The 17,736-nt window shown below is 39.8% G+C and overlaps 2 protein-coding genes across 2 annotated transcripts in view; both read left to right on the top strand.

Moving 5' to 3' along the window:
- LOC127583963 (guanine nucleotide-binding protein subunit beta-5) overlaps window positions 1-3,321 on the top strand; it is a 53,404-nt gene extending 50,083 nt beyond the window's left edge. Inside the window, exons 12-13 of the mRNA XM_052040424.1 lie at window positions 904-1,070; window positions 2,172-3,321. Of these exons, the coding sequence (XP_051896384.1) occupies window positions 904-1,070; window positions 2,172-2,183 (179 nt within the window). The 3' untranslated portion in view covers window positions 2,184-3,321. The remainder of the gene's footprint in view (window positions 1-903; window positions 1,071-2,171) is intronic.
- A 2,729-nt stretch (window positions 3,322-6,050) lies between these two features.
- Window positions 6,051-10,325, top strand: bcl2l10 (BCL2 like 10). The gene is made up of 3 exons (XM_052040282.1): window positions 6,051-6,085; window positions 6,509-7,259; window positions 9,505-10,325. Exons 1-3 carry the CDS (start codon window positions 6,051-6,053, stop codon window positions 9,625-9,627), a joined length of 909 nt encoding a protein of 302 aa, XP_051896242.1. The 3' UTR covers window positions 9,628-10,325.
- The last annotated feature ends 7,411 nt before the right edge of the window (window positions 10,326-17,736 follow it).

Raw genomic sequence — 17,736 nt, 5'->3', positions numbered from 1 at the left:
GCTGCGCCTGAGGAACAGTCATTTCTGGCCACAGTAAAAGGAGAATTGGCCTTTGAATTAGCTATACCCAATGAATTTGTTCCACCAGCCCATTGCTGCGAGTAATTCTGAAAGCTAACATAATGTTATTATCTATGGCTGGGAGAATTGAATACAAAAGAGGGAGGTTATGCATCAGTTACATAAGGCTTTGGTAAGAGCATATCTGGAGTAATGTATCCACTATTGGTCTTATTATTGGAAACCATTAAGACATTTATTAGACCAATTCCTGGAATGGATGGGTTGCCAATGAAGAAAGTTTGGACAGGCTAGGCTTGTATGCACTAGAGTTTAGAAGAGTGAGAGGTGACTAAAGGAAACATGTAAGATCTTGAGGGATTTTGACACAGTGGATGTGAAGAGGATGTTTTCTGTTGTGGGAGAATCTAGACCAGGTTCCAATGAAGGATCTTTGACCTGAAATGTGAACTCTGCTTCTCTTTCCACAGACGCTTCCTAACATGCTGAGTGTTTCCAGCATTTTCTATTTTTATTTCAGGTTTCCAGCATCTGCAGTTTTTTGATTTTCATTTCTAGAACTAAGGGTCATTGTTTAAAACTAAGGGATTGCCCATTTAAGACAGAGATGGGGTAAGACTTTCTTTCTCTCAGAGGAGCATGTGTCTTTGGAACTCTATCCCTCCAAGAGGGATGGAAGTAGAGTGTTATGATATTTTGAAGGCATAGGTAGATAGATGTGATAAACAAGAGGGTATAAGATTGCCAGGGATCGGTAGGAATGCAGAGTCATGATTACCATTGGATCAGCCTTGATAGTATTGAATGGCGGCGCAGGTTTGAGGATTTGAGTACCTGACTCCTGTTCCTATAATGAAGTAATATATTTGGACTTTTCTGCAGGCCGACTCTTGTTCGCTGGCTACAATGATTACACCATCAATGTGTGGGATGTATTGAAGGGAACCAGGGTATCAATCCTCTTTGGGCACGAGAACCGAGTCAGCACTTTACGAGTTTCCCCTGATGGCACTGCCTTCTCCTCAGGATCATGGGATCATACTCTGAGGGTTTGTGTTTTGGTTATTATTTTCTGTATAGTATGTACACCAATGAACAGCATAACAAGCTTGAAGGATTGCATGGCCTAGTTTTCTCACATATTTAATATTGAATGGGAAAAGTTTTTACCTTGTGCTCAGGGGAGAAATTGAGAGCAAGTCCTGTTCTGTTCTCAAATACCCCACTTCTATTCTAAAACCCACACCTGAGAACCAACGTTAGAAGAGGAACAGCTCACATTGGACAAGGCACTGAGGGCTGACAGCAAATAGCAGTGGCTGCTGCTACCATGAGAGCCAATGGATCAACCATTTTATTTTGGCAACGGCCAAACCATCGGTCCGCACATCCAGGCCGGCATTGTGATTTCACATGCCTGGTTTGAACAGATCTTAGTCTAACAGTGACAGGTTTGTGATCACTGATGAATTTTCAGATTAAAATGGTAGTGAATGACACACATGCATGATGGTCACACATCAGTCGATTATTGGAGAGACGTAAATTCATTCTCTCTTTTAGGCACTAACTTGGTGATGTAATAACACACATGCATTGAATTCCACTCTTGAAATTCGATACCATTGATATCATGATGTTAAGGTATGAATATTGTTGCATTTTGATTATATGGACAGACTGAAAGTTGGTCTTTTTACAGATAGCCAACTACTCCCACAAGAATTGAATAATCCTGGCTGGAAGTATATTTTTCCCAAACCATGAAATAAACAGTGAACTTATTTCAGGTGACACTCACAGCTTGTGAAGTCACCTGAGATGTCAGTCAGACTACATCTTTTCTGCATTGTAATCATCTCCAATCACCAATTAGTTTCCCTTGACTTATAGTTCTGTGGTATATAGAGTCTCCATACATCCCATGCAGGAATATTTCTTCCACACTTTAGACTAGTGAAATTATAAACCAGTTTTGTGTCAAAGGTTTCATGTTTATCCTGGAGTTAACACATTAAAGAAACTTTCTACGTGAACTCCAAATATTTCAAAATACACGAGTTGTCTAAACTGATTACCCTTAACTTTTTGCTGTTTTACCAGCACAAACCAATAAAACTTTGATTTTTATTTATTATTTTGTTTTGCAGATTTGGGCTTAAAACTTCCTGGAGTTGATCCTCCGATTCTGAATGAAGTTTCCATTCCAGGATTTCTTGACATTTGCAGTATGATGGCTCAACTCCTAGATCTTGTGTCTGCTTTAGGAAATGTGCGAATATTGGGGATTGTGACATTTAAATGAGTCTGTAGTGATTATATCATTATTTAAAAAACCTGGCAGGATTTTATGTAATCATGGATTGGTATCATAATTCAGTTGCACTTGTACCAAACAAAATATTTAGAAGTAGCTGCCGCCTTTTCCAAAATACCATTCAGTAGTTGGTTTCCACATTTCCTAATTATTTTAGCATTTTTAAATGTTATTAAATACAATTTATATTAAATCTCCCATTTTCCCATGCCTTTGAGTTCACATTTTGTTGAAGAAAAAATAGGCTTAAAGAAAAGCTCTGGAACAAAATAAAAATCGTAATGCTTTGTTGAGTCAAAGTGGCGGCTATATTGGAGACAGACACTTCAAAAGATTGCTACAAAGCACTATTTACCTATGTTTTATTGCTAAAAATAACTACACGTGATAATCTTATGGTTAATTAGTGGACTAGACAATGAAAAATGTAGAGAATCTATTTAAACTCATCTTTTCCGGAATATATGTACGTATATTATGCAATATGAATCGTGCTGAATAGTTACAGTACTATTAGGTGGCAAAGTTCTCTTTTGTTTAAAGCTCAGCATGTTCATTTTGTCAGAGTACTTTTTTTGTTTTTGATACACGGAATTGTAAAATAATGTTTCAGTAGCAGATGACAAGTCTGGGTTAGGTCTGTAGACATTGACTGTTTGAAAACTACACATATTGCAGCAGGAGAAAATCTAATCAAAGTTGTTGTTTAAAGTGGTATGTTGATGTAATCCAATGCAGTAGATTTAAATGCACTGTGAACTTTTCAAGATTTTAATTCATTTCGTAAGAAGTGCAATATTTACAGAGATCTAGGCAAAAAGTAAGGCCTTCTGACTCTCTGAAGGACCCTTGTTAAAGCACTTATTTTCTGTTGGATCAATTGTATGATTTTGGTTCTGTTTCTGTAATTGTTTTGTGAATATTTCAACAGTTCTTTTGGTGAACACTTGTGCAAATCTTTTGAAATGTACCAAAAAATAATAAATGGCACATATAATATTTTAAATAATGTCAAATGTTTTAAATCTTACAAATTTACCTAACAGCTTATGCTGCCAGAGGAAGCGGTTGAGGCAGGCACATTAACAACATTTAAAAGGTACTTGGGCAGTTACATGGATAGGAAAGGCTTAGAGGGATATGGGCCAAACACGGGCAAATGGGACTGGCTTAGATGGGAATCTTGGTCGGCATGGACCAGTTGTGCCGAAGAGCCTGTTTCGGTGCTGTTTGACTCTATGACTCTAGGTTATACTAAATTCTACTAATGAGAACATGGGGAGTAGAGTGATAGTGCATATTTTGTGACACACCTCACCCCACCTGGCTCTACCTGCTTTGTTTTATCTGCCTCCACCTGCCTCTGTCTCCCAACTCCACTCCTCCCCATCACCTACCTAGCTCCATCTTCTTGTCGTTCTTCACTAGGCTGATGTCTTTGTTAACCGACTGAGGAATATCTTTTGTCCATAAATTCATTCATTAAAAAGAATGGACACAGCAATCCTTGCACCCATGCGCATCGTTGTAGTCTTGTATTCTCTTACATCACAGCAGGAGTCCATTCAATCCATAGGGTCAATGCCAGTTTTCAGATCAATCCCATTCTGCAACTGATTTTCTCGTGAACTTTTTTCCTTCATGAGCCCATCAACTCCACTCTGCAGTGATTAGCCTTGAAGCCCTCAGCACTAATATTTCAGCATGTATACATGAGAATAAAATCCAAGCAGTCTCACTGAAAGCAGCCTGTATGTGATTAAAATCTAAATTGATGTAAACAAAATTAACTTTCAGAATAATTTGCTTAAATATGGATTAGATTGGCTAGGCTGCATATTTTGAAATCTATCCTCAGTTGCCAAGAGCTGGGGATCAGTCTTGCAGCTGTTCTCTGAATCACTGGATATCCCCTTTGTGCCTTAGTCTCCAGAGGTTGACACAGTACCTTGGTAGTCTGATTAGGGCACTATACCAGGTGAAATTGACCACTTCAGACTTTTTTTCATGCACAGTGTTAGAAGTTCCAAGTCGCTTAAACCCTTAGATCTCTTTCAACAGCATCTTTGATAGTTATTTCAATACTATCTATTCGATCTATTGAGACTTTTGTAATGGTCTGGCAGAGAATATTGTTTAATTTATATGATGACCTTCTATGTAGCTCACAAAGAGCCAATCCACAGAGTTGCGGAAACTATAATGGATAACATTTAGGGCAAATTAGTTGGAATGGCAATCATCAAAAGGAGGTTTGGAATAGCAGTCATCTAAGAGATTTACCACATGATCCTTGAGTACATGGGAGTTCTTCAGGATATTAGGGAAAGGGCCTCCATTTACAATGTGCCCAATAATACTAAACCTGGGGGAGTACAGATCGCTGAACAGTATTGTGTGATAAATACCCATTCATTTTCACAGAGTACAGACCTTTCACATGCATCAGAGGCAAATGTCCAGCCCGGTTTGCAAATTTGTTGTAACCTGTTAGCCTATTCATCAGTGTTAACTTGAAACAGTGGAGGCTACAACACAGATCCCTCGGACGTGCCATTCAACATATTTCATTAGTAAGTACTGCTGGTGTATCCAACTCTAGATTTCTCCCTGTGTCCTCACTGGATTAAAACATAATGAAAATATCATCTCAAAACTGAGAAGCATCAGGCCGTGGGAATTTCCTTAATTCCCAGAAGTCATTTACACCATAAAACAATAAGGAAGTTGGCTAATAAGGATCTTCCTGCAACAAATCCATGGATCCACATTGCAAACAAGCTGAATTTATAGTATTTTCTTACAATTAGAAGTCATTTTTAATGATGCTGATTAGGCAATAATCTGATATAATGGATTGAGTCTGTTATAAAACTGGACATATTTTCTGTTCCATTGATCTTTACCTGAAATTCTGAAACTGAATCTGCTTCATCTGGACAATTGCTTAAAAATGCTACTTTAAAAGGAAGGGAAAGAGAAGCAAAACTCATAAAAATTGCAAGTCTGCCTGACCTCGGAAATTGCTGATGGGGTATCTAATGTTGACCGGGCATCTGTCAAAGTGCAACATTTTGCGATAATTCCTGCTGATTTGCTCAATTATTTGCAACATAATGTGAATTTCCTGGTGCATGGCATCCCTTTTGAAATCCTTGAAGCAGCAGATGAAGTTGGCCTGGGGCGAGGGTTAACAGGTTGGATGTTCCTGGCTGAGTTTGGATCTTATCAGCAGTGAAAATTGGTGTGGGATTTGGGCTTGCATGGCATTATGCAGACATTTGTTAGTGTTAGGTTTGGGGTGTGGTGGGAATACATAGTAGAGTGCAGACTTTTGCAGGAGTATGGATTGGGGTAGGAATGCATGGTATTGTGTGGTCCTGGAAAGAGGGAAACAGTGTGGGGGTGGGGTGGGTTGGTGGGAATACACAACATTGTCTGGGTTGTTGGGTGATGAGACAAAAGAGACTGCAGATGCTGGAATCTGAATCTGGAGCAATGAGCTATCTGCTGGAAGAACTCAGCAGGTCAAGCAGCATCTGTTGGAGGAAAGGAATTGGACTGGTATAGTCAAGGTGGGAGTGCATGACATTGTATGGAGCTTTGTGGTGGTGAAAATTGGGTAGTGAAGGAAGGAACGCATGGCATTGTGTGGGTCCTTGGGGGAATGAGAATTACTGGAAGTGGGACTGCACACTTTGGGTTCTTAGGGATGAAGACTGGGGTGGATGACTGGGACGTGCAGGGGTGAGAACTGGGCAGTGGAGAGAGGAGACTGCAGATGCTGGAATCTGGAGCAACAAACAATCTGCTGTAAGAACTCAGCGGGTCGAGCAGCATCTGTGGGAAAGGAATTGGACTGGTGTGGTCAAGGTGGGAGTGCATGGCATTGTGTGGGTGTTGGGTAGTGAGGACTGGTGTGGTCAAGGTGGGAGTGCATGGGTCCTGGGGGGAGCTGAGATTTGGGAGGTGGGGTGGGAATGCACACTTTGGGTTCCGAGGGGGATGAGGACTGGGGTGCGTGACTGGGACCTTTGCACGGCTGAGAATGGGGCGGCGGGGGGGAGGAATGCCCGGCACGGTGCGGGCGACTGCACAAGGTTGACATGCTGCAGGAACAGCCACCCGGTGGGGGGGCGGGGCTTGCGGTGACGTCATCCTGCGTCACAGTGAGGCGGTGACACGTGGGTTAAAGGGCCCTGGCAGGCGGTCTCGGGCAGAGGAAGTGGAGGCGTCGCTGAGCAACCGTCGGGGCGGGAGGGGTCGGATCAAGGGGGAAGAGGAGCGCGAGCTGTCCCCGGGGCAACCAGCGCGGGCGGTTGAGACCGGCGGCCGTTACCGGGGCAACAGCAGCGCGGGTGTGTGTGTTGGGGGGGGAAGCGGCCTGGGGTCGGGGGGAGCGGCGGAGTCGATGCCTGACTCGGAGGCGGCGGTGATGAGGGAGCAGGCGCTGGTGCTGGCCCGGGACTACCTGCAGCATACCCTGAGCCCGAGCCGGGGGCAGAGGCCGCCCAACAAGGCGGCCTTCACCCTGCGCAAGGTCGCCGACCAGATGGTGGAGCAGCACCAGGCCGCCTTCAGCAGCATGAAGAGCCGCCTGGAGAACGGCCTGCAGTTCTGCGCCGTGTCGCGGAGCGGGGCAGCCGAGCCCGAGAGACAGGCGGCGGCCGAGGACACGGCGGCGGCAGCGGCCAGCTTCCTGCAGCGGGTGGTGGAGGAGATGTCGGCCGACGAGAAGATGAACTGGGGCCGGGTGGTGAGCATCTTCGCCTTCGCCGGCGTGTTGTGCCGCCACCTCAGGGACTCGGGTATCGACATGTGCCCCGAGGCTGGGCCCGGCCCTCTGGACACGCTGGCGGAGTGTGTGGCCAACTACCTGGGCAAGGAGCGGCGGGAGTGGATCGAGCAGAACGGTGGCTGGGTAAGAGACCGGGGGGGCCTGGGCTTGGCCTTACACCCGCTTCCTGCGTTTGTACGAGAGCCTCCTTTCTTCCCCACCCCCCCCCCCCTCCTCCTCCTCCTCCTCACCCCCCCCCTCCTCCTCCTCCTCCTCCTCCTCCGCCCATGATCTGCTCCTTCTCTCACTGCAGCCCGGGCAGCTGTCCTGTATTCACTGTGCAATGGGACCCATCCCCTTGGCCAGCTCCATCCCTGGGCTTTGGGATCCGGAGAGGGTTGAAGGACGAGTCTGCATTGTTTCTCCAATGGAGCAATGAATATTGGACGTGTGCTGCTTCTCCCTCCCTGATCTGGCTCATTGAAAGGGAGGATCTGAACAAAGGCGAGATAAAGGTTTAAAATATGCGTTCTCGCCTAGCCCTTGGTGACTGATGTTGAGTTTGCAAATGCGGATGGCTGTAATCAGGGTATGCACTTTTTCTCTTACAGCCAAATTGTGAAAGCCAGGCAGACAAAAAGATTTTTAATTTCTGTCCCTGAGCTTTGTACTGAGGTGCCACATCACCCTCTCAGCAGATTAACATTCAGGTCCTGATGGAGTATTGGGTGTGATTAAGGCACTTGTCTGTCACATCCAAGGTATTAATAGCCAGGGGGAAGCAGTTTATTTTGAATGTCTGACTCCTGTTACCTGGTATTTATAAGTCTTGCCCTCTTATGAATGCAGGCTTTATTTAATGCTTGTGATTTAAAAAAAATTAAGGCATGTTGCATTTCTCAAATACTACTTTAAAAATTGCAGTACTATTGTATTGCTAAATGCAATGTTAGTCATGAATATAAAACTGCCTCCTGTTACCTGGTATTTGTAAGTCTTGCCCTCTTATGAATGCAGGCTTTATTTAATGCTTGTGATTTAAAAAAAATTAAGGCATGTTGCATTTCTCAAATACTACTTTAAAAATTGCAGTACTATTGTATTGCTAAATGCAATGTTAGTCATGAATATAAAACTGCCTCCTGTTACCTGGTATTTGTAAGTCTTGCCCTCTTTATGAATGCAGGCTTTATTTAACCTGCTTGTGAATTTAAAAAATCTAAGGTATGTTGCATTTCTCAATACCTTTGTAAACATTGCAGTATTAATGTATTGCTAACTGTGATGTTAGTCATGAATAAACTTCTATGTGTGAGAAGAACCTTAATTTGGTAAGATGCCATCAGGAAAATGTTTTGCATTTTTCTCTGGTCACAGTCATAAAGGAGCCATGGAGAACGTGGTGCAGCATAATTGACAAGTTGCATACTAGATAAAAATTTTAATCTGCATTTTGGGATTGTACAAAAAACAATTTAACTGTAAATTTGAACCTAATTCAGTACAAGGAAAAGAATATACTTTAATGTAATATTGATCATTATCATTTTTTAACTTGAGTATTTAAACTATCTCCTTGGAAAGATCTGAATCCAAATGGCATTTAGTAGATGTGGCATGATTTTTTTCAAAGGTAGTAATAAGGTGAATAAAGTGCCTGAAGAAATATGGGCTGGGCAAATTTACATAGACATCTGGCAGACAATACACAAATACACCAGCTGGGCTTATTCATACACAATGCATGATATTGAGTGAGGATCTTGAAGCAAACACAGCTGCCTGGCCTTTTCCTTTTTTCTGAATGGAGTTGATTTCTGCATGAGCTTTGAAACTGATCTAGGAGCATACAAATGATATGTTTAAAGCATTATATTGAGTTTTTGTGCCCACCTTTTTAGGTCTGGAGTTGAGAATAGAATTGGGCCCTATATCTATATTTCTTTGCTACCTTCCCCCCCCCCCCCCCCAAAAAAAAGTAAATATGGTTGAAATGTTCTTTGAAAGGATTTTTTGTTATTAGCTGCCTTGGTGTATCTAATTCTGCAATCTGCCAGGGATATCTTATTCAAATGTAACTGAATTTGTGGTGGGGGCAGGTTTTAATTTGGTTCTAAAATTTGAAGATGCTTTGGTTGCAAGCAATCCTGTTCCTAAGGGTTTGATTATAAATGCAAAGTCAGGATATACTGGGATTAGTATTTATAATTGGACTTTATCATTTTTCATTAGAATGACAGCATCCTGTCTTGGGGCATCTACAGAAGGGAATTGCCATTCTATATTCCTGCAGACATTTTTGAATCTTTTGGGGAAAATTGTCCTTGTACATTAATTTAGCCTTTGGAAAAATTGACTTCTTGAACCACTATCTCTCTTGTGTTGATAGGAAGGATTTCTCAGATTCTTCAGCAGCGATGACCACTGGCAAGAGTCAACAGTACGAAACATGCTGATAACGGTTGCTGGCTTTGGTATAGCTGGATTAGCCTGCCTTCTTGCCGTCCGATAAACTGCATCTAACCAATCGAACAGCTGCTAACATCCTAGAAGATATAAATTTCTCATGCACAATGTTTTCCAATTTTATATCTCCATTTTTATGATATTTTGGATGTTGCCATCATATGGGACAAAGCAGCAAAACAATATGGAGATTCTCAAACTTTTGTCTGCAGTTTGCTAGTGTTAAGTTTGTATAACGTACACAAACTTTTATAATTCATATACTGCCTACAGTACAATGAAGTTTCCTTTAATATTTTCAGGAAGCATTGTAATAAGAATTTGGATTGAAAAGAGGTCTGATTTGTGGGTTGGTGTGGAAAATGAGGGGAAGTTTTCGTGCAGAATTGCACATCTTTTCTTACAGCCCCATTCTGAGTATCACAAAGAATTGCACTAACCATTGGAGTAAATCAGATAAAGTAATGTATAACCCAGTTCATTTGAATGCTTTGGTTTCATGGCAGTGTGTACGTGTGTTTGTGTTATAGTCAGAAGCCAGCTTTTGTGCCCTGGTTCAAATTAAACTCAACAATTTACAATTTGTTCAGTTATGGCAACATGTGTTGTCTGTATTTTTCTAACTTAAAAGAAATTGCTTTACCAGAAAGAAAAGCACATTCTGCCTGAAAAGCTAAAGGCCCCACTGGTGCTAGTTTCTCTTGTCACTAATTGAATTGTTAATGAAGTGCAAGTATAAAGATACCAGTTGTTTGGTAACTGTAAATCATTTCATCCTTTTGGTAAACTGATGTTCCACATTTATACAGCTTTCAAAGTAGTGGTAGAAAATGGCACATGCACCCAGCAAACTTTATCAAAAGAAAATTTCTACTTCATTATTATGTCAGTGTGCTAATTGTACATTAAAAGCTCCAATTTCTACTGAATATTTCAAAATTTGAAAATGCCTTGTACAAATGTTGAGAAAGTTTACCAAGTCAATTTCATTGGCAAAGTTATAGTTTAAATGAGGAATGAGCAGGGAGAGGAGGTTAAATGATGTTAGATTTTTTTATATAATGGTATTAATATGACACAAATATAGCCAACCATTTAAAAGCAAGTGATTTAAGATTGGCTTTTTGCAAAGCTTGTTTGACTTTGGGACAGCAGTTAGTGTTAACTTTTATACTTAATATACTCTCTAGTTTCCTTTCTACCCTTGCCATTTAAATTTTACTTGATGAAGTGTATCGTTTTCAATACATCTTTGAAATGGGATGTTGACAGGACCAACAAGAATCCCTTTGTGCTGTTAATTGAAGGTGCACAAGATCAACAGTTTCCCATATGTGTAGTGTGATTGTTCTATTTAAGCTTTAACACACTTTGTATTCTTTCAACCTGTTATATCTAAATGGCAACATTAGTTATGAATTGTAATAAGTAAATCTACAGTTGTAGCTAATTTTAATTTTTTTGCTGTGGCTGGCTTCTGTTCTAATGAAGTTTCATGGGGTTCATTTGCCATTTCCAGTTAAGTTTTAACGGGAACTCCACTACCTACTTCAACTTCCCGAGATCTAAAATTTCAGATAACTTTCTTCAGAACTGAAGTCGGGGAACAGAAGAGATGGAGGAACAAGAGAAAACAATTGGAGAAGAGATTAAATGAAGCTAGCAAATAAGTGTAACAAGGTTGCTCTCTTCCAAATGCTTGGCACTTTTCCTCAATAATTTGCCTGCTGGAGTATGATTGTCAGTTGCATGCTGTTGTCTTGGTCTTTGATGTTCACCTGATTTTGGAACACATTTAGTGCCTTAGCTGGCTTGATTTCCTGCAGCTATTTTAACTGTTTTCTGGAAGGTATTTTTGTACAAGCTGCATTTTCTTTAAAATGCCCATGACATCTGTGCCTTCATAGTTAATACTTGCTGCCCCCCTCCCCAAATCTATACATGTGTCTTCAGAAACAACAAAATCCAGACTGGTTTCCTAATGTTAAATTGGAGAAATAGTAATATTGTCCTTTTGATGTAAAAGATCTCTTTTGTAGTATGTCATGAAAGAGGAAGACGTTCTCTACATCAACATAACTCCACGTTCTTTGCCACAATGGTTGAGGGACTGACCTTGTTCACTTAATTTTTATGGAACTTTCACTGGCTGTACTAGAATCCAGTATTCATCAGTTACAAGATTACTGCATGGTGTGGATTGAGGAACCTGTAATTTTAAACTAAAGAGTTGCAATTGGATCCCATGAACACAAGTTGAACTCTTTATATAATAAAAATTCTACCAAGAATGCTGCTATTCGTGCCATGTTATTCCTAAAAGCCAGCTTGTATTTCCATTTACTAATGATTTTCAGGATAACATTGCAAGAATGGTTACATTGACCTTCAAATTATGTAAATGTTGTTTCATGGAAAAACTAGATTGTTAATGGTAAAGGTTTTTCCCCCTAGTGTTATTGGGTAAATTTCAGATTGGAAATGCACTAAGGTGTAGTTAAAATGGTCAGGATAGTGATTTTGCAAGATTGTATTTTCCAAAGCATTGTCATGACTTTCATTAAATTGCAGGGTGTAAGTTTGCCTCCATTTCTGTTCAAGGTATTCAGAATGATGCACTTCCATTCCACGGTTAAAAGCTCCACTATTTTGCAATATTTGAGACTATTGTTTGTAATCATTGGGTCAGACAAACTTTAGTTTGGAAACAGCAGCATAAATTTGTCCACTTACCTTTTGTCAAAACCTTTCTGGTATCACAGTTTAAGAATAACCTGATATTAATGGAATAGGTGCCAGGTTTTACATGAATATTGGATGTGATGGCTAAACTGTATTTTGGGTTGATCTTTGCAGATTCTGATTCAGCAATCAGAGATGGAATGTATACTAGTTTGTTGATGTCATGTGGAAAGATTACTTTGGTTAATTTACATTCCTAGTAGATAAACCAACATTCTTGTCTGCCTGCCTTCAAGTGCATTTGGTTTTTTTGGGGGGGGGGGGGGGGGGGGGGCTTTTTGAAGTTTTTACCCTTTTTCACCTCCAATTCCCATTTGGATGGGGAGATCTTTTTTCCTTTTATAGAAGGTGGATGGGCTCTGAGAATTGAGCCTTGTACAATCTATTAAATAGAACAAAATCTAGAAAACTTGGAACGTGTGAAAGCAGTTTTGCTAACTGAGTGCTTATTAAAGAGCCTTAATGTTGGAGCAATGTTTTGCTAGGACTGGGAGGAGAGTGGATGGTGAACTTTGGGTTGTGTATAAGTCAATATGCAAAATATAATGCATTTAAACTACAGCTGAGATTCCTTCTGAGTATTTAATGCAAGTAGTTTTCGCAGTCTCTGCAGGAAGATGCCTGCTTGTTTTTAGTTATCAGTACTTCTGTTGCTAGGATGTGCATTTTGAAAATTTAAAAAATAGTGAAATACCTAGGGTGGCACATTTAGCAAAGCTGTTGTCTTGCAGCTTTGGCAATTCCAGGTTCAGTTCTGACCTGGAATTTGTATTCTTCCTTGTGACCACATGGGTTTCCTCGCATTGGTGCTATCTGTATTTGTATGAGAAATTAAATCTTGCTTGGGTTTTTAAGGTTGAGGTCCATGACTGTTTGCAGTTTTCCTACTTGCCTGATGGAAACAAGGCACTTTTCTCAAAACAAAATTGTCAGTGGCTTGTTGTTTTGAACTTTGATCTGCTTTTCTGAGCTTGCAACAAGGATCCACTGATTATGCACATTGGCTGTAAAAGTGTCCAGTACAAGGTAAGAGTAAGGAGGTCATGCCTCATCTTGTATGAACACTTATCCCCAATAACATTACTATCCATAGTTCTCACTACCATGCTTCTAGGCAGATATAATGGCACTAAAGGAATTAAATGGAAGGTTTTGCATGAATGTTGCTAAGGATTCAAAAGTTAGATATGAAGGTTGGGAAGTAGAGTACTGGGGATCTTAAACTTGCTGCCTGAAAGGTTAATAACCACTTATTTTGAAAATTGGTGAGATAAGAGGATTTGGCAAGGACACAGCTGCCAGCCTGAATGGCTCAAGTTCAAACAAGGTTAATATAGAAAGCAAAATCTTATTTTCTGCATTAAGTGTGGTAAAGTGCTAAATAGCAAGGATAGCAATACAGGCTTTATTTCTAAATCTGATAACTCAGTCAACTTACAAAGAATTGACATGACTTTATTAGCTCCATTTTTACCATGATTTTAGCCAAGAGATTAATGGGTGGCTGTGACCCTAGATGTCAAAAAGGCTCCTCAGCAGCTGTCACAGGATGCAATCAATACACATGAAATATTTGCAATTTTTATTGTTTCTTATTCTTTCTGCCCCCCCCCAAAAAAAATGGCCAAGAAAATTACAAAAATCCTTGCTAAATCTTTTGACTGAAATGTAAACTAATAATAAGCCTTGGGCTGAATGAGCTTGGTAAGCATTTACCAATCTCCTCATGGTCTTGTATTCAAATATAGCCACAATTGAAGCTAATAAAATGGAAAACTGAGCCCATTCCTACTAAAGGAGAGAGGGAGAGTGCCAGGAAAGTTGATCTGATTTCCCCTATTTTTAATGTTGTGCTTACTTTATTATCTTCCTTGGATAAGGAAGACTGCTCTTTTTATCTACATGTGAGGTACAAATTGTACTGCACTGGCTAATGTAGTCCTTGAATAAATCAACAAGGGTATATCTAAACCATCTTGAGTTCATCAAGATGTTTGCATTAAAACTAGATTAGAAATTGATGTTAGAAATAATAAAAAGACATTTTCCTAAGAAGACTTTGTTAATCTTCCAATTCTTAACTGTTAAAAATGTTGATTTGATCCTTGGATTGGTTGAATGGGTGACTGTTATTGCAAGAAGTTGGGAACTGCTTTTTGAACCCTCCTAAACTCTAGGATGAAGCCTGGGCAGAAGCTTGGTTTTCATTTTCTTGCACTTCAAAGTTTATTAAAGCTTTTGTATTTTCCTAGCTGTATCAATTCTATACTTGAGAGCATGTGACAATGGATTTGATTATGCCCAAGTTGGAGGTAGGAAATTAAAAGGATTTGGATTTTTGCAAGTAAGTGATGGCCTGGCCCCAGTAATTCAAAGGTATGGTGAATGATGATGATTTGCATGTTGGTGTCATTTGGCAATGGTTTGTGCAAGAAGATTAATGATTGGAGAGTGCAGGAAGTTGGTATCTAGGCAGTACTATAGCACCAGGGCTTTGGAACTGAATATTTTAAAAAAATACTTTGTTCATGAGATTTTTTTGGGGGGTGCGGGGGGGGGGGGGGTGGTTTTACAATTCCCTTGAGACAAGTTAACTTTATTAACATCTTACTTTTTAAGATGCAAGATGTCTCCTTTTTTTTAAACAAATATTATCCTGCCAGAGCTAGAATGAATGCCCTGCTGGATGGCCAACAAGACCATGAAAAGAAAAGATGTGGATCCCAATTATAAATACTAATAAAGTAAACTCTGCTGTGCTGGGTGACATAACTGTTGGTTTTGAAAATTACAGGCACTCCACCACTGAGATTTTTGTAGAAAAATGTGCAATTGGTCATCTAGGAGCATTGGTTTCAAAGCAGTGTAATTCTTTGCTTTTCCATTGGAGTTGGTGGAAATAGTTTTTGGATAATGACTCGGTTAGGAGTCTGGTATCAAGAAACTTGGGGGTTTCTCCTCCCTAGTTTCTAGGAATGCTCTTGGGTACTATTAACATTAATGTTTTTATGGATTTGAGTTGTGCTTGATTTTGGTGTTTTTATTCCATAATCTTTATTTTTTTAATCATTGCAGTTTTTTTAGTTTGCTTCATAATTTGGTTCTGGGGATTAAGAACTGAGTGGTGCTTGTAGATGAGCTACTTTAAAACTCTAAATAGGGAACATTGAGTTTGCTGTATACAGATTGCAGTATTCCAGAGGTTGAGGAACTGTTCATTCTGATTTATACCAGAAACCGAAATGCTGCTTGAAAGGTTAATAGCCATTTATTGTGTTTTAAAGGGGGAAAATGGTTGAGTATTAAATACTTTAACCTTCAGGACAACAGACCAAAAACAGGTAATTTGTTAGGCTGTATAGCTGACATATGCACAATAAATAAAACCGCCTTTCATGCCTTAAACTTCAAATTCAGATTTCATTGAGACTAATTCTAGATCAAAACCTGAACTGAGAAGTGGTAAGTTTCTTGTTGGAATGCCTCTCTGGAGAAGGGAAGGACAGCAGACCAGAGGCACATCTGTCTTGCCCACTTTGCCAGTCTGGATGATTTCCATTCCTTATTAAAACTGATATTATGCCCCAGCCTTATTTAAAACTGCAAGAATTTTTTTGCAAATATTGAAATGAAATGTCTGTACAAATTTGCTGCCTACACCTAAAAAGAATGGTTAAAACAAATTTAATGACGAAGTTGCAGTCACAAACAATATGCTGCATTGATGTTTTGAGGGAGAAATATTGAGCAGGATCTCTGAAAACAGCCTGGCTCTTCCAAATAGTTTATTGTGATCTCTTGTATCCACCCCTGAGGACAGGCAGGGGAGGAATGTATTTTCAAGGGAAATGTGGGTGTGAACTTAAATCTTGCTTTTTTTAAAGAGGAACACCATATGGAAGGTGGAATTTTCATTGGAGGAGAATGGATTCCTTCCATGCCTCTTTTCAAGAGAATGTTGAGTGAGTATTCTTGCTTAAACCATTTTGTTTAACAAAAGCATTTTAAATGTATATTTGCTCTTAAATTTATAATTAGACATTCATGACATGAAGTTTGGTTTGCCTTTGACAACAATTTAACCAGTTGGAGCTCCCTCTGTGCTAGTCCAGTAAATTTGAACCATTAGTTTGCTCTAATAGAATAAATTCTCAGCCTGTGTGCATTTAAAATCAATCCGAACTTTTTTTGGAAGACTGAAATCATCCTTTGTATTCAACCAATATTTTACCATCAACACCAGTGGTTCTGCTCTGTGATTCTGTCTCCTGATAGAAATGTTTGTTATTAAGCCAAAATGTCAATTGGCTAAAAAGACCAAATAATGGGATTAACAGCAAAAAAAATTGTTAGCATTGTCAAAGCAATCTCAGAAAAAATGAGATTAGTGCTTGGACAATGCTAACAATTTTTTTGAAGCCATTCTAAATTAAAACTTTAATTTGTGAGACTATGGAAGGAGAGCTGAAATGCACGTGTTTATTTTGAAATGCACCCAAGGTTCATTTTTTTTAAATTGATTTAAGTTGGACAATGATGATGTGATAACCTTGCATTTTAATCTCATCCAAAAGTGCAGCTTTTGAATTTCATGTTCCTTCTATTGTTGTTGACCCATCAAAGTTCAGAAGTTCTCCCCAAACTGGCATTCTGCTGGAGGAAATAAATGACACGAATTGAATAAATCATTGGTTGCTTGCCCCTGCTAATGGCTGTCATATTGTCTTTACTATTTGTAATGGTGCATGCTTCCTCTTATTATTGACTTCTTTCTCTTGGCTCTGGAATTTTAACTGCAATTGGAGCACTGCCAAATTCCACCAACTGATTCATTAATGAATATTCAGTTCAATTTGGCTTGCCTCTACATGTCCTCCTCAGGTTAGGGCAGGATTCCATTCGTAACCTAAACAGTTTTCAAGTTGGAAATGCAGCCATGAGCCAAGTTCCCACACAACAGAAAACGCCAGCCTTTCTCCCAAACACTTGCTTGCATGTGTGGGCTGTAGGTATGTTGGGTAATTGGAGAGGACCTGTATTTGGAGAACTTGGTTGGATCTCCATAAAAGTGGTCAGAAAGCAATCGTGAGTTTTGTATAGGTACAAAAAAAAACATACTTTTTTCCCATAAGTCTGTGCTGGGTATTCAAGAGAATCTTTCTATCACAGATGTATATTAACATTGTTGAATATTAGGTGTTTATTACTGACTTGAGCTGAAAACTATTTTGGACCAATCAAAATAATGCCTTTGCTCATTTTTAACCACCAAGTTATAGCTATACAGCCTTTTTAAAATGTATATGTAATGAAGCCTGTACACTACTTTCTGCATTCTTTTTACCCCACCCAGTTGTTTGGTGTCTGGAATCCAGCCCACATGTTTATTTGCACTAAAATCTTGAACCTGGTA

Source organism: Pristis pectinata, chromosome 28 (genome assembly GCF_009764475.1).
Source record: "Pristis pectinata isolate sPriPec2 chromosome 28, sPriPec2.1.pri, whole genome shotgun sequence".
In the NCBI taxonomy this organism is placed as follows: Eukaryota; Metazoa; Chordata; class Chondrichthyes; order Rhinopristiformes; family Pristidae; genus Pristis; species Pristis pectinata.
Note: the sequence above shows the minus strand (reverse complement) of the source record. Positions and strands in the feature narration are given on the sequence as shown.

Coding starts and splice junctions, on each gene's coding strand:
- bcl2l10 (XM_052040282.1), top strand. CDS start 6,051: ATGAAGACTGGGGTGGATGACTGGGACGTGCAGGG. Junction 6,086..6,508: donor GATGACTGGGACGTGCAGGG/GTGAGAACTGGG, acceptor CCTGCGTCACAG/TGAGGCGGTGACACGTGGGT. Junction 7,260..9,504: donor TCGAGCAGAACGGTGGCTGG/GTAAGAGACCGG, acceptor TTGTGTTGATAG/GAAGGATTTCTCAGATTCTT.